This window comes from Meriones unguiculatus, chromosome 9 (genome assembly GCF_030254825.1).
Source record: "Meriones unguiculatus strain TT.TT164.6M chromosome 9, Bangor_MerUng_6.1, whole genome shotgun sequence".
NCBI classification, from domain to species: Eukaryota; Metazoa; Chordata; class Mammalia; order Rodentia; family Muridae; genus Meriones; species Meriones unguiculatus.
In genome coordinates, this window is record NC_083357.1 from 32,456,110 (window position 1) to 32,481,040 (window position 24,931).

At 45.5% G+C, this 24,931-nt stretch overlaps 1 protein-coding gene across 15 annotated transcripts in view; it reads left to right on the plus strand.

Annotated features, from left to right (window-relative positions):
• The window catches only part of Thrb (thyroid hormone receptor beta), a 352,652-nt gene that overhangs the window by 322,175 nt on the left and 5,546 nt on the right, over positions 1-24,931 (plus strand). For all 15 annotated transcript variants that reach the window (XM_060391010.1, XM_060391013.1, XM_060391011.1 and 12 more), the window contains 4 exons: positions 7,178-7,325; positions 11,172-11,377; positions 19,481-19,627; positions 22,950-23,208. In XM_060391010.1, the coding sequence (XP_060246993.1) occupies positions 7,178-7,325; positions 11,172-11,377; positions 19,481-19,627; positions 22,950-23,208 (760 nt within the window). The remainder of the gene's footprint in view (positions 1-7,177; positions 7,326-11,171; positions 11,378-19,480; positions 19,628-22,949; positions 23,209-24,931) is intronic.

Here is a 24,931-nt window from a genome sequence, read left to right on the forward strand (position 1 = left end):
ATTTATTCAAAGTGGCTTTCTGCAGAGCCTGTAATAAATGAAGTCAGATTGCCATCAGGTAATTTTGTGCTCCACAAAACAGGAGATTTTTTTTTTAGATTTATTTATGTATATAGTATTCTGCCTGCATGCCAGAAGAGGGCACAGGATCTTGTTATAGATGGTTGTGGTTGCTGGGAATTGAACTCAGGACCTTTGGAAGAGCAGTCAGTGCTCTTAACCTCTGAGCTATCTCTCCATCAAAAGAAGAAACTTAGATTTAAACCATGGACCTCCAGATTTAATCTGGTGCCTTCCCAGCTGAGCCATCTGAGGTCTCTTCCAGGAGATTCTTGACGAAAACAAACTGGTTTGTTCACATCTGCCTGCTTACAGTCTTAATCATCAAAATGAAGATAAGCATGATGGATCTTTTGGTCCATCAGCCTGGGTTAGAAGACAAACAGGGAAGCTCAGCCCACTGTGGTACCTTGCAGCTGAGGCTGTGTAGATGGGGATTATTAGAAACTGGAAACGGACTTTGTATTTCCTGTAAAGTTGACAGTAAAACTTGAATTAATTTAAAAGAGCAAAACAAAACTTCCTCTCCCCTTCTTTTTCTGCTCTTCCTCCCACCCTCCCTGGCTTTCTTCCTGCCCTCACCTTTAAGAGCCACAGTTGTTTCAAGTGACACCACTTCCCTGGTGGGAGACTTTCCATGCGCGTCCCTGCCTCCTGCACACCTGGGGGGCACAGCTGCATCTCTACAGGACAGCGTGCAGGGTCCTTTCTGAGCTCCTGGAGCCTCTTCGGCCTCACCTTCCGCTGGAATGTGTGTGAAGCCAGAGACTCCCCTTCTCCAGGATCCTTTTGATACGGAATTTCAACATGACAAAACTGAGCTAAAAGTTGTGTTGCTTCTTTGAAAATAAGGTTAAAAAGTTAGTCGCAAGTCCTAGCTGTCTATTAATCAGGAGATCTTCGGACCAGCTCCTGAGGCAGGCTTTTATTGTTTCATTTGAAAGGAATAAGCCTAGCAAGGCCTGGTGGTTCAGGCCTGTAATTCCAGCTAGTTAAGAGACATTACAATATTGTGTGTCAGTATTGTTGTAAAAGCATTCTTTCACAACAGTATCATAAAATTTGAATTGAGAGAAAATATAATGAAAAGTTAGTGTAACTCCTAAGTCCCCAAAGTGATTCTAAAGACTGTGTCTATGATAGAACACATTTCCAGCAACTTCCCTAATGGAGGGAGACTCAAGCCTTTTCACCCTTTACCCTGCCTCACTAAAGTCAACCAGCCTCTCCCAAGACTAGTAGGTATTGAGGGACCTGACCCAGCTGAGATTTTCTTAAAAGAAATATCATATCTATGGGAGCTAAAGAGATGGCTAGATGATTAAGAGGAATTCCTGCTCCACCAGGGAACCTGAGTTCCCAGGAGCCACCTCCGGCAGCTCACAACTGCCTATAGCTCCAGCTGCTTCAAAGTCTTCTCCTGACCTCTGAGGGCGCCTGCCCACGTGGGTTGAACACAAGCACACATGAACAGCCAGGCATACACACACACACACACACACACACACACACACGTGCACATGCCCATGCATGCACACACAGTTTAAAATAAATCTTTTGGAAAGCTAACAAGAAGCATCAAATAGCACAGCTCGGTGCCTCTATGCCTGTATCAGATCAGATCCTGTTTGTAGGTTATCTCCACCACAGACCCAGAGAGGAACCCAGAGACCAAAAGTCTCTAATGTGATAAAGAAGCAACTTGGGAAATGGAGAAAGAGGTTTTCAAATGTAACATCATTTTCAAGAGTGTCAAGAGATTAAAAAAAAAAAAAAGCCACACCTCACAGTATGTTCACACCTACAGTGAATAATACAGACAGAATCTGTATTATCCTAGCAGCAGAAAGATTGTGACGTTTTTAACGCTGCTGTGATATGTAATTTGTTGCGCACTTTGCTTTTTGTAGCAAGAAGGTTGGTGTTGGCCTACAACAAACTGTTTTCAAAGAAAGGCCCAAAATGTAACAATATTTCCTCTAAATACTGAACTGAAATAATACTCAAGTTTCATGCTTTTTGCTGTGATAAAAACTAACAAACTTGTGGGAGAAAAAGATTTGGCTTATGCTTGCAGGTCACAGAGCATGAAAGGACTGTTGAAGGAGTCAGGGCAGGCTTCTACTTGAAGCAGAAGCATGAAGGAAGGCTACTTGCTGGCACGGGCATCCTTAGCTAGATTTCTTACACAACTCAGGACCACCTAGCCAGAGAGCAGTTCCACCTACAGTGAGCTAAGCCCAACTTTATCAATTAAAGCAAGACAGTCCCTCACAGACACACTCACAGGGCAAAATTATCTGGGCAATTACACAATTGCGACTCCTCTAGTTGACTCGATGGCAAGATGATAAAGCTAAGTTACAGCTAAGTGGGATGGATAGTAACATAAAAGTCCTTTGTGTGTCTGTGTGTGTGTGTTTGTGTGTGTGGTGTTGTTGTTGTTTTGAAAGAGGGTTTGTCTGTATAACCCTGGCTATTCTGGAACTCACTATGTACACCATGGCTGGCCTCAAACTCAGAGATCCGCCCGGAGTGTTGGGATTAGAATCATGTGTCACTACATCGGCTGCATAGAGGCCCTTATATCTGGCTGGTCAATCGTGTGAGACCATTAAGAAGTAAATCTGGCTCTTCTCTGAGGACAGAAGCATGTCTGCTGTAGGTAATAAGGGCGAGTTCCCTGCTCGAGTACAAGTCAATGAAACATGTCCTTATTTATTCCGAGAAGTCTCATTTGTCAGCTCACAAGACCTGATGGGTGTTGGTGTTGCTGCTAGGGATTGAGCTCAGAACTTTATGACTGTTCAGCATATACATGCCACTGGGCTGCACCCCTTAACCCTAAAAGGATTCTTTGAGTAAATGTCTTACTTTATCTCCAGGAGCTAATTTTCACCACTTTCTAAGATTAAGAGACCTGTCATCCTTACACTTACCTAAATGTCATGTTCCCTCATGCCATGTGTCAAAGAGGCTTGGCCATAGATTAGAAAAGGGATTTGGTCCACAAAGTCACCAGAGGCAGGCTCAGAGGAGGTGGTACAGGAAGCAGCGCAGCAAGCCACTGCAGTTGTCTTCTTAAAAAGCATAAGTTCTCTCATTCCATTCAAGGGCACACAGCATACACACATGACCTTCCGTCAGTCGAGTGCAATGTGCTCACCCTGACCTGGTGTGCTCTCCCTGGGCATCCATGTGAGGGAGGAAAGGTCTATCAGCGTTCCTCCTCAGCAGTGCACATCCTCCCTGGCTAGCCTCTAGGTAAACATGGCCTCCTCCAGAATGGGATGCTATCCTGCCCCTTCCCAGTGTATACTATCCATCCTGTAAGAAATGGCTGGGTTTCTTTTGTCCCCTCTGCCTTCTGGGAAAGCCACATGGAAACTTGCATTTTATTCTAGAGTTATGCTGTGACATGGCCCTCTGGGCAGATTCTGCACCTAGGAAAACATGGCTGATGTCTCAGACAGCTGCTTGTGTGTGGTTCCTGGCCCTCTAGCAACATGTCCATGTCGCTCAGAGGCATGCACACGTTTAAGAACACAAACCCCAGATGCAGTTTGTCTGTTTGTCTGTTAGAATGTGGTTTTGAAAAGCAAATCATATTCCTTAAAACCACAGAGCTTTGTCTGAGTGAAGGCTATGCAGGTGGACATGTGTCCACAACCATGGGCACTCTTTTTTGTCCAAGCCAAAAAAATTAAATGATGTAACAAAAGCAGACAACCTCTAGAGCAGCTGGTATTTCTCTAAAAGAGTGAGAGGCCCCTCTGAGTGTAAGCAAAGACCTCTTGTAAAAGGTGTGCATGAGAGTCAATGAAAGTTTTGAGGATAAGTGAGAAAAAAACTTTTTATAATATCTGCTTATGTAAATAATATAGCAAAACCATTTCAGTCTATATCAGGTGAACAGTTAGGAAATAAGACCTGGAGTGTGAACGCATATTGTGGCACATATTTGGAATCTGAAATCCCAGCATCTGAGGGACTGTATCAGAAGGGTTATAACTTCAAGGACATCCAGGACTTTTTGGATCCAGAGCTTCCAAGCAAGCTCTGATCACATAGCAATACCCTGTTTCAGGAGAAAAAAATATGGAGTACTACTCCTGGGTTGTGATCTGGGGCACTGATTGAACCCATTGAGGCATAGCTTTGTAATCCTTATAACAGTGACATTAAATAATACCTTCCTAGTAAAACTGTGGGCAGAGGGTGCCAAATGCATCTGTAGCACTGTCCGTGCCCCTCACAGCCAGCACCCACTGCCTTTGTTAGTTCCTGTCATTCATACTACAGTGGCCAGGAATCATGTCCACAAAGGTTCTAGTACAATACCTTTAAGGCCCGGTGTAAATTCCTAAATTCTAGAACCTGAGAGGTTGAGACAAATCCAGCCTAGATTAAATAGAAAGTTCCATTACAGGCCAGCCTCGGCTACATAGCAAGACCCTGTATCAAAATAAATAAATAAATGAGTCTTGAGAAAGGTAAATCAGTCAAATCTAGAGTCAAATAATGGTCTTCAGAAAAGAGGACGCCTGTTGAACTTATGCTAAGATACCGAAGGAAAAGAAGGTTTTTACAATAAAAGTCCCAAGCTCGATTTTCTGTTCTTCAAGTCTTACTGTTTCAAAGGTTGAGGGAGTTGGTTGTGACCATCTTTTTTTCTTTCATATTCTTTCTTCTTCTTCTTCTTTAATTTTTTTAAAAAAATATATTTCTCTGATAAAATACATCTCTTTCCCAACCACATTTCCCCTTCCTCTGCTCCTCCCAGCTCCCCCACACCTTCCCTCTCCCTCAGATTCCCTTCCCACAGTTTCCTTTTCAGAGAAGAGCATGCTTTCAAAAGAGGATCACCAAAAGGTAAAACAAGAAAACAAGACAACCAAAAGACCTCATATTGAGTCTGGACAAGACAACACAAAAGGCAAAAAAAAAAAAAAAAAAGTCTCCAGAGCAGGCAAAGAGCCATAGATGCATCCATTCCCACAGTTACACCAAAACACCAATTTAGCAGCCACCACACAAAGACATGGTGTAGACCCATGCAGGCTCTGTGCTTGCCGCTTCCGTCTCTGTGAGCCCATATGAGCCCTGCTTAGTAAATTTGGATATTGACTAAATTCTAGTATTCTTCATCTCTTCTAACTCCTCTAACTTCTCCCCCTGTTCCACGGGGTTCCTTGATTTCCTAAGGGAGAGACCCAGTGGAAACCTCCAACTTAGTCTCTCTCTCTGTCTATCTATCTATCTATCTATCTATCTATCTATCTAACTATCTCTGTCTCTATTTCTGCATAATGTCTGGCTGTGGGTCTCTGTATTTGCTCCCATCTGCTGCCAGAGAAAGCCTCTCTGGTGACACCTGGACAAGCAGCCAATCTGTAGGTACAGCAGAGTGCCATTAGGAATCATTTCATTGGTTTATTTTCCAGTCACGTTTACCTTAGGGCTCTGGGTTATCCATTCTCTGCTTCCTGGCCATTCAGGTAGTGTAGGGCGTGGAGTGAGCCTCAAGGTAAACCAAACATTGGTTGACCACTCCCACAAGCTCTGTGCCACCATTTCCCCAGCACATCTTGCAGACGGGACAGATTGTAGTTGGGGGGTTTTGTGGCTGGGTTGGTGTCCAGATTTGTCTTTCTGTAGCTCGCAGAGTACTTTTCATGCCAAAGAAACTAGAATATAGGGATGTAGGCTCTGTGCCAGCACCAGCTCGACCTCTCTATATTCAGTGAGCTGTGTAGATGTTGTCCTCAGCAATGCCCAAATTCCACCCCTGCTGTCAGTTTTCAGAGAATGAAAATCTTTAGGGTTCTTTAGAGATCCTGACAGGACCCCCTCAGCCAGCAGCCCAATGGAACCCAATTCTGCCACTGGAAGCTGTGCCTGGCTACAAAGGATAGCCAATTTGGATCCAAATTCTCCATGACTAGGAATTCTCACTAGAGTCATCCTCAGATTCCAGGGTGTTTCTACAGCACTAGGTGTCCACATCACTCCCACAAATGCCCCCTGATTCCAGCTGTCTCTCCTTGCATTCTTTGCCTCCATCCCTCCCCAGCCTCACCTAATCCCTCCCTCTTCTGCCTCCATCCACGCCCAATCCACCAGCAAAATCTGTTCTATTTTCTCTTCCCAGGGAGCTTTATGCAACCTCCTTAGAACCCTCCTTTTTACCTAACCTCTCTGGGTCTGTGGGTTGCAGCATTATTATCTATTATTTAACAGCTAATATCCACTTATAAGTGAGTTCATGCCGTATTTATTTTTCTGAGTCAGGGTTGCCTTACTCAGGATGATCAGGATGATTATTTTCTAGTTCCTTCCATTTGCCTGCAAATTTCATATCATATTTTTTAACTGCTGAGTAACACTCTGTTGTGTAAATGCACCACATTTTCTTTATCCATTCTTCTAGATTTATTCCAGTTCTAGGTATTATGAATAAAGCCACAATGAACATAGTTGAGCAAGTATTCTTGTGTCAGGATGGAGCATGCTTTCCATAAAGAGCATAGCCATTGTAAGAGTCAAATAAGAATTAAATGAAATCTCTAAATGAAATAAAGACATATTTAGTCATCAAACAATTTAAGATGTTCTTGATGTGTGTGTGTGTGTGTGTGTGTGTGTGTGTGTGTGTGTGTGTTTTCACTGTACATAGTAATAGGTTTCCTAAAGAAATATTCCTACAAGTGTATCTTATCCTTTAAATAAGAAAACTTTCAATCAAGTATCCTGCTCTTTTATTTCAGGATAAAGTAGTAAAACTCTTCATTGACTTGGCAGCATAGTTGTGACACCATATGAAATAAAGGTTATACCATTTAACATATAGAAAAATAAAGGCAAACACCAGATTGCCCATTAGCTTAATTTCCCTGAGTAAATGCCACAATAGTGTAGACACTGCAGCCCTGTGAATCCTCCCTCAGCTCCTTGGATTCACTTGGCTCCACCATCCTCTATTTGAGGGTATAAAGGTAGAAGCCACATCCCAGGCTAATGGCAGAACAGTTTTCTCATATTCTTTGGTAGACACAAACTCCATACTCATTTAGTTTCAGAAAATATGAACCTATTGTCTTGGGTCTTTCTCATTTAGGGTTTCTTTAGAAGAACCATTCAGAAAAGTCTCCATCCATCTTATTCCTGTAAATATGAAGGAAAATGCATCATAGACAAAGTCACTCGCAACCAGTGCCAGGAATGTCGCTTTAAGAAATGCATCTATGTTGGCATGGCAACAGACTGTAAGTAGATGCTCTTCGTTTGCTTGATATTGCAAAGTGTTGACTGGGAGAAGGGTTTGGTTCAAGATCAACAGAAAAAGCAGGAACCTTTGATGAAGGAGTCTGTTTCTCCCACACACCCCTCCCTCCCCGCATCCAACCTTGCCATAGGGGAAGAAGGACCCACTGGCTTTCTTCTTCCTGACTAATCAGTTCCCAACTTCCAAAGCATCCAGATTATGTGAGGTGGGGTAGTTACACCATCCCTGTGTGTGTTTGAAAGGGAGCCTATTCACAAGCCTGGTTTGTGCTATAATGCAAATGAGAAGGCTCATCCATGTGGCATGGACACATCTCACACAGAGACTCCATGTGCTGAGAAGCTTATAGACCAGGCCTTGGGTTTTCAAAAGCAGAAATAAATTAATTTGGTAAACAGTTTTAGAGATAGATTCCTAGCAGAAAACATCATGTTCAAGAATTTTTGAAGAATTCGAAGTTGAATGTTCCCACATGAATCTTTGCACTGTTGATAGCTTGTTGTATTTTTAGCCAAAAAAAAAAAAAATTAACTAAAATGATACTGCCCAGTTTTCTAAGGGCCATAGCATATATCAGTCAGATTAGCCCTGGGGTCTCTCCTTCCAACCCTGAACCAGGGACTTACACCAGTCACCTTAATTAATCATAAAAAGAAGAATCATCACAGAGACTGTCTCTGACATGAACTGATTGGCCTGCTCTTTGATCACCTCCCCCTGAGGGGGGAGCAGCCTTACCAGGCCACAGAGGAAGACAACGCAGCCACTCCTGATGAGACCTGATAGACTATGATCAGAAGGACTGAGAGGAAGATCTCCCCTATCAGTGGACTGGGGGAGGGGCATGGGTGGAGAAGAGGTAGGGAGGGTGGAGTTGTGAGGGAAGAAGGGAGAGAACTACAGATGAGATACAAAGTGAATAAACTGTAATTAATAAAAATTTTTTAAAAAGAACCATCTCATTCAGAATATGCAACCTCCCCTCTGCCTGACATCAATAAGGATGATTTCCACAGCCTCATGATTGTACATCAGATGTTTCAATCATGAGTTTTAAAGGAAAAAGGAAAGCACAGGAAAGAAAAAAAAAGGCAATGGGAATTTTCCTGATATAAGAAGAAATAATCCTAGTTTATATTGGTACCATAAATAATGTTCTCCCTGAGAGAATTTTTTATATCTATAATTTCCTCATAGAGGAAAATGTTATGGAGAGTTTTAAGAGATCTGTTAGGGTATCTGGCTGGAAATACTATCCATCTATGCCTCAGGCCCAGGACATCTTTACCTCTAAAGGATTGGCCCCTTTTCTGACCAGGATGTGAATATGATTAGCTCAAAACCACATGCTTACATGTCACTATTCCAAATCACTGTTATTTAAATAGCCATTTCATTCTTTCATGAAGCTTAAGAGATGAGTAGTTATAGGGTTAAACATGCTCAAACAGTCTGGATAAAAATTTTGAGGTTGCCAGGCAGGGTGGTGCACACCTTTGATCCCAGCACTCGGGAGGCAGAGGCAGGCAGATCTCTGTGAGTTCAAGGTTACCTGGTCTACAAATTGAGTCCAGGACAGCCAGGGCTCTATCATACAGAGAAACCTTGCCTCAAAAAATAAATAAATAAAAATTAAAGTTAAAAAGTTTTTGAGGTCTTTTTCTTGCTTGTGAGACATTTCAAAAGCTCCAGGTTTCTCAATAGAAAAACCTCTGCTCAGGGACAGTCAGATATTCAGCAGTTAGAGGCACTGGCCACCACGCCTGGCAATGTGAACTCAGTCCAATGAGAGGAGAAAAATGACTCCCACAAGATGTCCATGATGGTCTGCGGGTATGACGTGCCACATACACACATGTACACACATACACACACACGCACATACACACATACACACACACACATACATACATACACACACACATGCACACACACACACAAACACAGCAAGTAAATTCAACAAGTAAGTAAAAAGCAAGATGGAATAAGAAAGGGATGCCTCTGCTCAATTACCAGACCTCCAAGTATGTGACCTCGGGGATCCTGACTGAGAAACCCCACCTCCTCTCCAGGCCCATCCAGGATTCCGTCTGTAATGCATGTCAAATGCAGTAGTGTGGACTGCTGGAAGCCTTTGGGCAATGGGCTTCAGCACTGAGAGCCGTTAGGAAGTAAACCAAAGTTACCTCACAAAGACCCTCCATATTTCCCACTCGCATAGTTCAGTTCTCGTGAGATAATCTGGGATTGCTTATGAATTAACCGTGCACCTTGCTTCTCTTTTTCTTTACATCTGCCCTTTACATGGCACAAGTGAGTTGTAGGATGTGGTGGCAGGAGTCCTGGGTCTTCCTTCCTGTGTCTCTGCCATGAACTTGATATGACTTTAGGGAAATCGTGATCTCTGATCCTTCCTCTGTGAAGAGAGGAAGATGGACGAGGTACTATCTGAGGTCATCTAAAACCCAAGCCTTGGGGATGGGCAGATAGCTCACGGGTAGGAGTAAAAGCAAAAAGACCTGAGTTCTAAGCTCCAGCACACACATGAAAGCTGGCCGTGGCCACATGTGCCTGTAACTCCAGGGTTGAGAGTGGAAACAGATACATTCTGGGAATCTCACTGGCCAGGAGCTTAGCCAAAACTGCAAGCTTCTGGTTCCGGGAGCAATCCTGTCTCAAAACGGAGATTAGGGATTGAAGAAAACACCTGGCATACTTCCCTGGCCTCCTCATGTGTACACAAAGGTTCACTACCCACCACCAAACACATGCATACACATACACACACACAAACACACACACACACACACACTCACACACACACACGTTTTAGGTAAAATAACAAGATGAAAAGATGGCATGGCAGGAAGAGGCACTTACCACACAAGTTTGTTGATATTCAGAACCTACATGACCAAAGGAGAATACCAACTCCACAGTTATCCTCTGACCTTCACAAGTATGTATGTACACCTACACATACACACACACACACACACACACACACTCACACACTCACATACTCATCATCATCATCATAAAGTAAAATGAAATCTGAGTCTTTCAATTTTACTACAAGTCTAGCGAATGATCTCATTTGGAAACTAAACACAGAAAGGTTTCTTGTTCCCTTTTGCACAAATGGTAAAACATGACTATATTTACTGAATACTTGGCGTTATTGCCATTGTGACTATCTTGTGCATGGATATTATTGATCCCATCTCATAAAGAGAACTATGAAAGCTCAGAGAACCTACCAAACTTGCTTAGAAGTCACACAGCTAGAAATTGGTAGTGTCCAGATTCAAACCCAAGTCTCTCTAGCTGCCAAGCCAAGATTCTTTATCTACCATTGAGGATAGACCAGACACAAAGACTTGCAAAGGCCTACCTGTGAGGCCCAGGAGAGTCACAGCCACATCCCAGTCTGCCCTTAGAGGAGTCAGGAAGAACCCTTTCCCTCCCATCACTACTCCAGAAGACTTCCCTAACTAGAAGGACAAAAACCCAAGGAGTGAATGCAGCTGGCTGCTCAACTGATTTCCCAGCTAGTGTGGGTTTTAAGCTTCTCTGCTTTAGTCTGATTTTAGCTACTGCCTTCTACAGAGTTGAGTTCCTGGTGCCCAGGTTCCTTCAAAGCTCCATTTTGGAGACTTGGTCTGGGCACTGGGAGTTTGGCTCTGGGCTCATACCAGACAGTGGTTAATCAGAGGTAGTTTGCTGTGGAAGGGAGAATGTGCACAGCACGACACGAGGCTCAGAGCCTACAGCGTGCTCCAAGCTCTGGATTACCGTGGGTCCCTCTCACCCTTCTATCTCCCAGTGGTGCTGGATGACAGCAAGAGGCTAGCCAAGCGGAAGCTGATAGAGGAGAACCGTGAGAAAAGGCGGCGGGAGGAGCTGCAGAAATCAATTGGGCACAAGCCAGAGCCCACGGATGAGGAATGGGAGCTCATCAAAACAGTCACCGAGGCCCATGTGGCCACTAATGCCCAGGGCAGCCACTGGAAGCAGAAGCGGAAATTTCTGGTAAGGTTTCTGCAGTCATGCCAGCGGGAGGCAGGCCGGGGTTGGAGGGGCGTGTGGTGCCGAGGCTACTGGCACAGTGCCCATTCACTGGACCACAAAGCAGCTTCGCAGGCCTCTGGCCTCAGGTGCTGTTCCTGTTCCTGAGGCCAGGGCTGCTATCTGTTGGCTTACTCTTCTCCCAATCTTCTGCCCTCAGACGCCCAGTGTTATACTCTGCTTTCTTGGAGTGTCCACACGTGTGCCCCCTTCAGCAGAATATCTAGGAGCAAGGACCTGAACCTCAGATTTAAATTTTTATCTCCCAAAGCCAAAATGTTTATCTGAAAATAAAAGCTTGGGTCTAGGAGCCAGGGAATAAGAGCATAGCAGTGGTGAAAGTATAAAGACAAAGCAGACCTTTTCAGATCTTTGTTCTTCCTGGATTTTTGAGGTAAAGCTCTTCCCATCCATTTCTCATCTAGACTTCCTTGTGCTCCAAAGTTTCTGGAATTGCTATCCCCATTTTACAGTTAGACAAACCAAGCCGAAGGTCATATAACACTCATAAAGAAAGTTTTGGAAAGAAATGGCTATGCATAATCTATCTGCCTGTCCTAGAACAAATCCTCTCATCTTCACCATAAACAAATACTGTCACATGTCACCAGTGCTTTGTTAATGGCCTGTAGAAAAGTCACCAAACACTGAAGTAATGCTTATGATATGCTACATTCAAGTCTAAATGCTTCCCTCCCCACTCTTCACTCCCTATTGGCAGAATCAGAGAACACCTCCATTTACAGGAGAGAGACGTGGGGAGCCTGCCGGGACCCCACAGCTATATTGTGCTAGAAACTGGGGGAGCAGGTACAACCAGGGCCAGTGCCTGGGCTCCTCCTGCCTGCCGCCCATGAAGCCTCACTACCTCTCCAAACTAAAAGAGGTCTTTGGAGGCCGTGTCCTGCTCCACCTTTGGCCCACTCTGGTGTATCTGTCTGGAAATTAAATTGCACTAAATCTGGATCAGCTGGCCACTACTAACCCAGTGTATCTGGACCATCTCAACAGAGTCCAGCATGCCAACAGGCCTAACTACACCCTCTCCTCGGACGTGCGGGCCACTGCCAGGCCTGGTGCTACATTCTGATTTCAGGTAGTCCACAAGGACACCTTCAAAAAGTGGCTTTTAGCAGAAGAGATGCTTAAGTGGCTTCTTAGTCTTTTCTTAGTCATAAGAAACTTTGCAGGTGCTAGGACAGCAGCATTGTGATAGAGACCTTGCCCAGATACACAAGGCTCTGGATTCCACTCCTAGTAATAAGAAAAAAAAAGCTTGGAATCTCCCACTTGTGTCTCTTAAAGGAGTAAAACAACTGCTATAGCATCATCACCACCACCACCACCATCATCGTCATCATCATCATCATCATCACATAAGAAGCTAGGGATGGTAGCTTGTATTTCTAACCCCAGCCCTAGGAAACTGAGACAATATGCAATGGTTGAGCACTTTATGTGAGGCCCTGGGTTCAATCCCTACTACCATAAAGAAAGAAAAAAAATTAAAAGGGTTCTTAGCTGTGCCATTAACCCCCGGCACACCAAAAGAGAATTTTTAAATTGTGTTAAGCTTATATGTTTTAGAGAAATTTGTTACACAGCAATAGCAAACTAGAACATAACTCAATAAACTTTGAAGCTGAATGTAATGGTTCCACTGTTACATCCTCGCAGACAGTAAGTACAGTTAAGCCCTGGACCACAGCCAGTTTGCATATTTGCAAGGAGTACTCTGGTTATTTGTGCTCAGAATGAAAATCACATTCTTTTCTAATATGATTCTTTATTTATTATAATTTATTCACTTTGTATCCCAGCTGTAGCCCCTACCCTCACCCCCTCCAAATCCTGCCCTCCCTCCCTTATCTCCTCCCATGCCCCTTCCCCAGTCCACTGATGGTGGAGGTCCTCCTCCCCTTCCATCTGACCCTAGTCTATCAGGTCTCATCAGGACTGGCTGCATTGTCTTCCTCTGTGGCCTGGTAAGGCTGCTCCCCTCTCAGGAGGAGGTGATCAAAGAGCAGGCCACTGTGTTCATGTCAAAGACAGCCCCTGATTCCCTTATAGGGAACTCACTTGGAGACTGAGTTGCCATGGGCTACATCTGTGCAGGGGTTCTAGGTTATATCCATGCATGGTTCTTGGTTGGAGTATCAGTCTCAGAAAAGACCCCTGGGCCCAGATGTTTTGGTTCTGTTGCTCTCCTTGTGGAGCTCTTGTCCCTTCTAGGTCTTTCTATCTCCCACTTCTTTCATAAGATTCCCTGCACTCTGCCCAAAGTTTGGCTATGAGTCTCAGCATCTGCTTTAATACCTTGCTGGGTAGAGCCTTTCAGAGGTCCTCTGTGGTTGTCTCCAAAGTGTCACTCTTTTAAGTAGTGAAGTTTTTCCTCAAGAATGTCAAGAAATCTTAAAAACAGCACAGCTAACAGTTCTGTCCTAGTTATCCTTAACTGTCAGCTTAACAAAGCCTAGAGTCACCCGAGAGGAGAAGCCTCGATTGAGGAATTACCTCAATCAGATTGACCTGTGGGTGTATCTGAAAAGAACTGTCTTCATTGTTGACTGACGCAGGAAGGGATGTCCACTGTGGGCTAACCCACTCCCTAGAATGCTGTCCCTGGGCTGTATAAGAAAGCTCTTGCTTGAGTTCTTGCCCTGCCACCCCTCAATGAGAGGCTGAGACAAGGAAGTTTAAGCCCTTTTATCCCCTAAGTTGCTTTTGGTGGGAGCATTTCACCAGAGCAACAGAAAGCAAACTAAAACAGTATCCGTGTACCAAAAGTTTTCCATAAACAGAAGGGACATTTTAGGGTTTGTGTTTCTTACGCGGCTCCTCTTTGAGTTTAGAACACTGCATACAGTTTCATTGATTCTTACGTGCTGATGTTCCACTGTGTCCTGGACAAGGATGTGAAGAAGCTGTGACCTTAACAGTACAGTGGCCATGAGGGATTAAGGATATGCTGTCGTGGGAGCCGCACCTATCCTTTCATCAGGAATAAGTGCCTGGTCCCAAAAAGAAGCTGCTTCATCGTCCATCGCCTAAGAACAGGATCCAGCCGAGTCAGAGAAAGAGATGGTAGCTTCATTTGCTTCTGATATTTGTTTTCTTCTGAGAAAATGAGCACATTTGGCAAATGAGGAACTTTTGAAAAGTCCATGTCATTTCATGATGAACCTACAGCCCCCCTGTCAAACCACATCCGAAGCATTTAAATCATGGTTTTTCATGCTTTTCTTCAATCCGCTTCCATCTCCGAGGTTACAGAAATGCTGTTATGAAAGCCGAGGGGGAGGCTTGTTTCTACCCTCTCAGGGGCAGGAAGACGTTGGCACAAACCCCTTGCCCACGACGGCCTGCTACTCGCATTGTCATCACCATGTGGTGATGCCGTGCCACTCTTCTCCCCGCTGGTTCACGGCACGGTGCAGCTGGAGGCTTTCTGTTGAAGAATGAAACGTGACCTTTGGGGTCAGGGCAGACTGCCCTATTTCTCCCACACCAAAGTCACCGCCTAATGTCCACATTCTCAACTGGGACAGTGTCAGAGGGGCACAGGCTGACAGTTCAGATAGGTCCATGTAGTCTCTGTGGTCGGGTCCGGGCACAATCCATGACCCCAAATTATCCAAATTATCACCACTTCAGAAACAGGCGGGAGGGAACAGATAGCCTGGGTCTAATCCTTCCTAATTGTGTGACCTTGAGTAAGTTATGTCAAACCTCCTACAGTTCCTTTGCCTTGTGACCTTCTCAAATGGTGTAAAACTTGTCACTGTAAAGGACACAGAAGTGCCTGGCATCTCATACTCCATGTTTCATCTCTATCCCTTACTACTCTCACCCTGATCTTATCCCATTTGTCCCAGGAAGTATAAGTGCAGCCAAGTCTAAGGCCCTAAGGCCCTGGGTGTATCAGGGTCCTTCTACATTGCTTTGCAATGGTGTGTGCAGACAGACATCTGCTGAACAGAGAAGGACTCCTCCACCTGGCCAAATCCCACTCTTTCAGTGCCAGAGAGCTTCCAGTCTAAGCTAAGACGTCCTTTCAGCAAGCCATTTGAAACAAGTCCAGCTGGCCACACTTCCCACTTACCTCAAACAATACTAAGGAAACCTCAGCACAGTAAGCCAGCTGGCAGAGGTCTGTGTAACTCCGGCCTCCTCAGTACTAAGTGGAGATTGGTACCGCACCTGAACCCCTTTTCTGTATGTCTCTGTCCCTACTGCTCAGAGGAGGCAGGCCACTCTGTTCTTGCGCCTACCCCCAGTGCATCTTCCTAGGTTCTCCTCTTCTGTCTGTTTCACTGTAAGCCCATAGTCCAGCCCACCTCAGCCTGCCGGAACCACTGCTGTCACCTGCAGCTTCTTTCTCTAGCTCACCCCTTTCCTATCCCAACAGCCATATACCTCAGCAAGCCTCTTTCCTATTTGTAGCCCTTCAGTGAACATGGTTTTTATTTAGATGTTTCTCTCCTTCTGAGGTCCAGGGGGCCCAGCATGTTGCTTCTCTGTCAGCCTCTACCCACTGGGGTGTCTTCTCTGTCCACAGCACTTTGCACTGATGTATTAATTACTCTCCTTGTGGTCTTGACCGAATCCTTGACAAGTAGCTTCAAGGAGGAAAGGGTTTATTTCAGCTTATACTTTCAGGTAACAGTCCATCACTGAAAGAAATCAGGGCAGGATCCTGGGGGCAGGAGCTGATGCAGAGGCCATGGAGGAGTGCTGCTTACTGGCCTGCTCCACATGTCTTGCTCAGCCTGCTTTCTTATAGAACCCAGGACCTCCAGCCCAGGGATAGCACCACCTTCAATGAGCTGGGCTTTCCCACATTGATCTCTAATTAAGAAAAATGCCCTATGGGCTCTTTGACACACACATACACACACACACCCCCAGGGTAGAGCAGCCCTGCTAAGCCACAGAGGAGGATTTTGCAGCCAGTCCTGAAGATACCTGATAAAACAGGGTCAGATGAAAGGGGAGGAGGTCACCCCCTATCAGTGGACTTGGAAAGGGGCAGGGAGGAGATGAGAGAGGGAGGGTGGGATTGGGAGGGAAAGAGGGAGTGAGATACAGCTGGGATACAAAGTTAACAAACTGTAACTAATATTTAAAAAATTAAAAAAAAAGAAAAATGCCCTAAAGCCAAATCTTATGAAGACATTTTCTCATTTGAGGTTCTCTCCTTTCCCAGCTTGCATTAGGTTGACATCAAAACTAGCCAGCACAATGGGCAAGAAGGCACGGCAGTAGAAGAGGGGGCAGCTTGAACCTGGCTTCAGCACACAGGGAGCTGAAAGGGGACGGGGAGTGGGGGTTTGGTCATGAAACCTGGTGGGTTACTAGCCAGGGGGTTACTTCCTCCAGACTGCACTTCCTAAAGGTTACACAGCTTTCTCAAACAGCACCCAGCAAATGTTTGTGCGTGTGAACACTTGAGAAACACTTTACATTCAAACACAACTACTGGCTTCTCCCTGTGCCTTAAATGTTCCTTCTTCTTCCACTCCACAGACAGCTGCCTCCTGGACATTATTCAGGTCAAAGCCCTGACCACTCTGCTTCTGTTACTCTTATTTTTCATAGTTACATAGTCACTCATTAAAGGTATAGATTTCTCAAAGGAAACGTGCTAAGCCTTTGTGATTTTGCCTGCTGTCTACCAGGCCTTTGGATGAAGGGAGGAAGACAATATGCTTGTTCATACATTTCCTTGCCAGCACAAGTCAAGTAAATACTATGAGCCAGATTTCACTCTAGATGCTGAGATTACAGGGGTGAACAATGTCTCACAAGATAAGCTGTACTGTAGTGACAGGGTTATCACAAACTGGAGTTCTTCAGTGAATTCTTTTTCTTGCCTATCACCGATCTTCCCTTACTATAGTGGCAGCTGTTCCAAGGGTCTAGACTCGATCCCCAGCACCCACATGGTGCCCAAAACCATCTATAACTCAGATACCCTGCCTTGTTAATACGTGGCCATGCTCATTTTAGCAGCTGATCTTCCTAACAGGTTTGTGAAGAAGACAGGGAGAGAAGAGCAGCCTCCTGTTCAGGGTAAGAAGTTATATAAGCCAGCAAGAATATGCTCAGGATGCAGGGAACAGTGGCCCCCAAAATAGGATTGATGTGCATTTTCTCTTAGCTCACACAATGAGTGATAGTGAGATAGGAATTGTACCCATCATCATCCTATCTATCCCATTTGTGCGCAGAAAGGCCATGCCATTGTTTACTCTAGATAGTACATTTATTATGAAAACATGGCAGAACCCCAGACTCCATCCATTCACTACCATTAAAGCAATAAAATGAAATTTAAAAAAACACAGATGGACATATGGATAATTTCAAAGAAGTCAGGACTGCCTGCATTTTCTATAAACACACACATTCTCAGAATTTTGCCCCAGGCTTGCAGGCCTGGCTGTTCCTGTGGCTCCTGATATACTGGCAACTTGAGGGTAAGAATTATCTGCTGTCCTGTGAGATGTGACCATGGACAGGGTGTGGGAGGAAAGATGGTTGATACAACACACCAAGCTAATTTGCTCACTGACACCTGGCATCCTCAGAGGAGCCCCAGGCTACCAGTAGCAGCACATCCCACAACCTCTGTAGAAAGACAGAGCCTCTAATTCCACCTGGCTCTGAATCCACACACAAGGGGTAAGGCCTGGAAATCTAGAACCCAGCAAAGTCTGGGGCCACATAGTCTGGTCATGAACAGTGGACATTGTCCTTGTGACTACTTGACAAATGGTGAGGGTTAATTCTGCTCCACTCACTGCCATCCACTCCCCACCCCCAGCACAGGCTATCTTGGAGAAACCAGGTCTTATTCTAATCTATTCACTGTAGCTTTAGGCAGAGATGGCTGCCATCCCACAAACATTAGTCTCTGATGTCTTTGGTGACATTCATAACTCCTAGGAGATACTTGGAGAGACCATCTGTTTCCAGGCAACATAAAGTGGACAGGTGTTAAAGATCTGCTTCTCTTGTCTGCTTTTGGACTCTTCCAAAGGTCTGCACTTCTGTGAACTTCTGGGATAGAGAAGTGGAGGCTGGCATCAGTGTGCTGTTAAGCCATACATAAATGGTGGTTATTAATATCATGGTGACAAAAAAAAATGGCAATAGAGAGGCTTGTCCTCACAAGAAGTACAGGGACAGCATGAGATACCCTAGAGGAGGTGACAGAATGCACACTGAGGGCAGGTGGCTTGTGCATGTGGGGAAGTCTATCATATACAAGTCACCTGGGGCCAGACTGAGACTGTGGTTCTGAACGATCAGGTCCAGAAAGGGCCTGAGGACATCCTCCAAGTGACAGCCACTTCACTGTATACTCTGAGCATCACTGCTGTGGGTTGTTTGAGTAAGTAAGCAGCAAAGAACTCTGGGGACATTAAAGATAAGTAGATGTCTCGCCCTGCCCTAAGGCTCGTCTGGCTTGTACAGCTCAATTGCCTAAAGTGGCCTGAGAGGCCGGCCCCTCCATGCTCAGCTGAGAGCACCTCAGACTGGAATCCACAGAGCCCAAGAGGAAGGAGCCTTGAGCTCCCTGTGGCATCAGAAGCAAGAGTGTGAACAAACTCTAGGGAGCTTGTCGTTAGCTCACCAGATGTGTGCCTCCATTGCTGTCCACACTGCGCTCACTTTCCCAACACGCCCCAGAACACACACTGCTCTGAGTATGCCCACCAGTGGCCTAGGCTTCTCACCACAGGCCTAAGTATGAACCCATGTGCCATACCCCTAGCCCTCTCCTTCCTCCTCTACCTCTTCCTTCCCCTTCTTGCTCTTTTCCCTCTCTTTCCCCCTCCTTCTTTCCCTCAACAATCCTGTGAGCATTGTCCCTGGAGGCCTAATAAAGCAATGGCCAAGGCATACACGTTTGCTCAAAAGACACACATGATGTGAAAGCTATCTACTTTGTCAACACAGGGGAACCAGAAGTGACAGCCCATCTCCCCGCCCCATAGGAGGGCTGTGCTAAACCAAGGTTTCCTCAGCTTTGCTGAAACTGTTCTCCCTTCTCCTCCTCAGCCAGAAGACATTGGACAAGCACCCATCGTGAATGCCCCAGAAGGTGGCAAGGTTGACCTGGAAGCCTTCAGCCATTTTACAAAGATCATCACACCAGCAATCACCAGAGTGGTGGATTTTGCCAAAAAGTTGCCCATGTTTTGTGAGGTGAGGACATAGCTCTTCCATCTGTGTCATGCTTCCTTATAGTTCCCTGAATTTCCAAGCATGCAGTTACTGTGTAATAGTAGCCAGCAGGGCTTCATGGTGGGAAAGCAGAGTCCATGAAAAATGAGAATGCTCACCGGGGCTGCAGCTCATTGGCAGAGTACTTGCCTTGGACGCATGACCTAGGCTTTCTCACCAGCACCGTAAAAGAACAGAAGGGCTGGTTCTCTGGTTGTGCCTTCTCTTCAGCCATCAGTGGGTAAGAGACAAGATTAGCTTATCAAGTAGGTTACCACAGTTTGAACTTAAATCTACACACTTCTACAGAATATCCCAGAGAGATAGCTGTGTGCTTGAGTCTTAAATCCGAAGAATTGAAGTCAACTGACCCTCACAGAGCAAGACTCTCACTGTCTCCAGAGAGCTTCCTTTTTTCCTAAGAGCTCAATCCCTGTCCTCTCTGGGCCTTGGAAAACTCACCCAACAAAGCCCATGCTTTCCCTCAGAGACATTTTCTCTCTTACCTCTGCTTACTCCCTGCTTCATGTTGACAGCTCTTCCTGCAGCAGGTGAGAACAGGGCCAACACAGGGTCTGGGCAAGAATCCTGGTCAGGTGTGCTGGTGTCTTCTGACTAGAGTAACATCATCCAGATGAGGCCTACACTGGTATCCCTTAGAGCATCTGGGATGTCCAGATAGGACCACACATGTCAAGTGTCTTCCTGCCCTGCCTGAGCAGCAAGTACTGCACACATTTCAGCTGTGTTTCTTCCCTCTGTAGCCTGGACCAACCAGGCAGCCAGCTCCAGCAGCTCACTCATCTGTCACCCCTGTCCTGGGATTACAAGTGGGTGCCAACACACCTGGCTTTAAAAGGTGAAAAACTCTGGGTTCTGGGGATGGAGCTCAGGTTCAAACAGCACACCCCTACACTATCTCCCAGCCGCAGCTCCACCATGACATTTCCATCCTGCCTCTGGCCTTCTAAGCCCAGTGGGGCTGATTGCATCTTCTGAGAACTTCTCCATCGGGTACCAGACATTTGCTCTCACACCTTCAAGGAGGCCCAGAGAGTTAGTCTGTGGAGACAGCACAGGCTGTGGTGAGCCCCTCCACCTCAGCAGAGAGAACAATTCTCCTTGTCTAGGATGACCATCTGCTGCCTTAGCTCATCTGTGCTTACAGTTTGCAGTGAGGACATCCCAGCTGGAATGCACATGATCTCAGATAATGGATGGAGAAATTTCTTCTTGCCTACTTTTTAGTGTCCATAGAAGCTATACCCAGCAGGACAGAACAGTACCTTAGAATAGGAACTGAGACAGAGAATGTATTTGCCTCCTTCTGACCTTTAACGATTTTTTTAATTAACATTTATGGACATTCTAGAAGATGAACAAAAATAGTTCCTGTTCTGATTTCCTCTCCGTTGCTGTGACAAACATAACCAAAAGAACTCTGTGGGAAGAAAGGGATTATGTGACTTAACACTTCTGGGTTTGCTGAATGGTTCTTCTCAAGGGCAGGCTCAGCCCTATGTGAGAACTACCCAGGACCTGGGGAGACACTGAGGGTAGGACCTACAGCCTGCACCTGAGGGGTCCACAGAGAATCCCGGGGGAGCCAGGATGGGTTCTACTCTGCTCTCTCCATCCTGTCTTACCTGCCACCTGTGGCCAAGCTCAGCCTCCCCACTCCCAGCCCCGCCATGAACCGGGCATCCAAGGGTCTAAGTAGTAGCACAAGTCGGGGTTTACACAAAAGCAAATCATGGAGTGAGTGGAGTAACACAACTGTCAGCATAGAGGCCTGACCCCGCCGAGCAGTGTAAGCAGGTTAAAGCTGAACTCTGAGAAGGCTGAGTAGCCAATGGGCGTGTGGAGTGCTCAGGGCCTGCCAGCCGCTCAGCAGGATTGCCTTTAGTTGCCTTTAGTTTTTAATGCAACTAAAGAATTTCAATCTCAAAAACAGAAAAGCTGCAACAGTTTCAAGGAAGACTTCGACATAGTATTTATTTATGGAAATTTCACCATAGCTATGTATTGAGAAGTATGTGTTGGCCTTGCATTATGATAGAACTAGCATCAAATCACAGCCTCATCTACAAAACATCCCTGCCGTACACGCTGGCATGGTATACTTTGAATGCCTGTTTTTCACATGTCTGAATGAAACTGGAATTTGAATGTTTACTGTGTTACTGTGGAGTTTACCTAAGATGATTGTATAAATCTTGGCAAGAACCCCAAGATGTAAAAGTTACTCAGCCCCTTTCAAATGACATCGACATTGAGTTTTTCTTGAACTTTCTCTCCAACCCCAGAAAATAAATTTGTTTTTACTATTTGCCACACAAAAGTCTATTGTAAAGTTTTATTAACCCACTGCCATAAAACCTAATTAAAATACTGACCAAATGAGCTTAAGGTGACCCTGAAGTCTGAACAGAAAGATCTCACTTGCCCATTGACTCTGGTATCTGAGTCACCAGAAACGTGGGAGCTGGTATCCAGAATGCCGGCTTCACCTCTGTCCTTGGTTTGCTGGTTGACCATAAGCAAAGCTTCTATGTCTCTGGGCCCCCTTGGTCACTTGCATCTGGCTGCAGCCTTTTAGTTTTGTATCTCCTGAAAAGCATGGTTGCCAGATGACCAGGGAGCTACACACAATAAAAAGATGAGGCATGAACTCCACTCAGTACCACCTTGACATAGAACTACAGTACAAACTCCCAAACCAAGGGAGGTTCTCCATAGCTGTAACCCCAGCTGGAGACCTGTGCTAAAAGAAACGTGAACTCCTGAGATTAACCATCTTGGAGTTTTAAAAACAGTGAGTGAAGAGGTTGGAGAGATGGCTACTCTCCTCAGAGGATCCAGGTGCAGCTTTCAGCGCTGACATGGCTGCTTACAACCATCTGCACCTCTAGTTCCAGGGACCCAATGAGTGGTGCACTCACACACGTGCAGGCAAAACACCCATCTACATTTGAAAAAAAAAAAAAAAGTAGTTGAATTCTGGGAATGGTACTCCATACCTGTAGTCCCAGCATTCAGAAACCAGAGTCAGGGGGATTGCCAGTAGTTTGAGGCAAACATCGTCTGCCTAGTGAGTTCCAAGCCAGCCAGCACTCCATGGGGAGACTCCAACTCAAAACAAACAAAAAGATTACTGTAAGAGTCCCTCCAGGTAGAGAATAGGAGAATGAGGGCTCAGAGAGCACATGCCTAGGTTAGTCACGGAGGCTGTTTGTTTGCTTTTCCAACACCCTGGCTGACATGCACCCTCTGGCTCTTTGCTGACATGGCTGCTTCTTTTCAGCTGCCGTGTGAAGATCAGATCATCCTCCTCAAAGGCTGCTGCATGGAGATCATGTCCCTTCGAGCCGCTGTGCGCTATGACCCAGAGAGCGAGACTCTAACCTTGAATGGGGAAATGGCAGTGACACGGGGCCAGCTGAAAAATGGGGGTCTTGGGGTGGTGTCAGATGCCATCTTTGACCTGGGCATGTCACTGTCATCTTTCAACCTGGATGACACAGAAGTTGCCCTGCTTCAGGCCGTCCTGCTGATGTCTTCAGGTGAGCGTGCTGAGAAGTGGTGTGAGAAGAGCTTGCTCACATCACTTACTGGGATGTCTGTCTCCTTTGGCTTCAGAGTTAGCTGGCTCTCCTTCAGCAAGAAACTAGAGGGGTCAGTTGACAGGGAGTGAACAAGGGCTATCTAGATGCTGTATAGCTCTGGCTGGCCTGAAACCCACTACCTAGACCACACTGGCCTCTAACTCAGATGCTTTCTGAAACAGTTTATGAAAATAGTCATAGCTGGGGCATTTCAGAAGTGTATCTTCTCTTGGCCTTGGATTCTGAAAGAGCTAGCTTCAAATCCCAACCTCATCCAGAAAACATTCATATGAAGCCCCAACCGGCAGTTCCAGCTGCCTGAGTTTGCGTATCTCTTAATAAAGTTGAAATTAGAATATTTGCCTCACTGTATTACGGGAAAATTAGCTAAGGAAACTGTAAATCTTGGCATGATGGCCAATTCAGAAGGGCAGAGACAACCGAAATCCTATGAAATGATCCCCTTTTGTCACACAGTTCATCCGCCCCTGCCTGCTTCTGGCTTTGTGTGTTAGGTGTGGATGTGAGTGACAGCGCTGCCCTGTGAAACTCAGGCTCAGGTTTTAGTTTCCTCTTCCTGTAGAGCACACCAACCCTAAACTGAGTGCCTAAGACATCCATGATAGCCCGAGCTGGAGCTCAGCCATAGGCCACAGCCACAGAAGTCACTCCCAGCAGCCTTCCCTCTGGCGAGTACTCAGTACACAGCTGCTGGGTCCCAAGATGGAGGTTTTTAAGCACACGAAGGCAAACACTGACCAGACTTAAGCCCCACTGCATCACTGAAGCCACATTCTATTGGCCAACTGGTCCCAGCTCCAGCAGCCATTCAACCGTCTACTCACCAGTGACCAGGAAGGGCATGCTGCTGTCTCCAACCTGCCCGTTTTTAACCAATGCCTGTCAGAACTCTAGCTCCCAACAGTGGAAATTTAATGAGAGAGCTGACACGATCTTCTTCCTATTTACATCATAATAAATAAATGCAAAGTGCACAGCATTATGTAAAGGAAGCTAGTTTTGAAACAGAAAATTGCTGCAGGCTGCCCCCTTTCATTTCAGAACATGTTAAGTTTTTATTTCTTTGGTTCTTGTCATTTTGTTCTGTCACTGTCTGCTTAACTTAACCATATCTTCCTCTGGACTAGTTACACTTTGAGGTCACAGATGTGTCTAGCCAGTGTTGAGCAGACTCCAAGATTGGGTATGTGGCCAAACACAGCCACAAATCCTGGGTCACAGATACCTTGAGAGGCTTTCGAAGTATTTTTAAGCTGATCTAGAAATTAACTTCCTACATAAAATTTAGATATGGCAGATATTTTTAAAACAATAATATTTAAAATAATTCTGTGAAATTTTCAAATATAAGCAGAATGGCACACTGAACTCTTGATGACTTTGGGCAGACTCCAAGGGGCTCCGTTTTCCCAATAGCTGCTGTTTTCACCCTGGTGTAACACCCTTCCCTGTAGCTTGCTTGCAAACAGTAGAATCCAACGAACTCAATGTTACCTCATGTGATTCCATGTATAACATAAAATTATTACTACCAGACTTATTCCACAAGGGGCTTAGTGACTTCTTGAGGCTGACACCCATGTGGAGAAAGTTCACATAGCACAGCTGCTATCCAGGCTGCAGACAGTGGTCACTGGACCCTGAGTACCTCTGGGGGTAC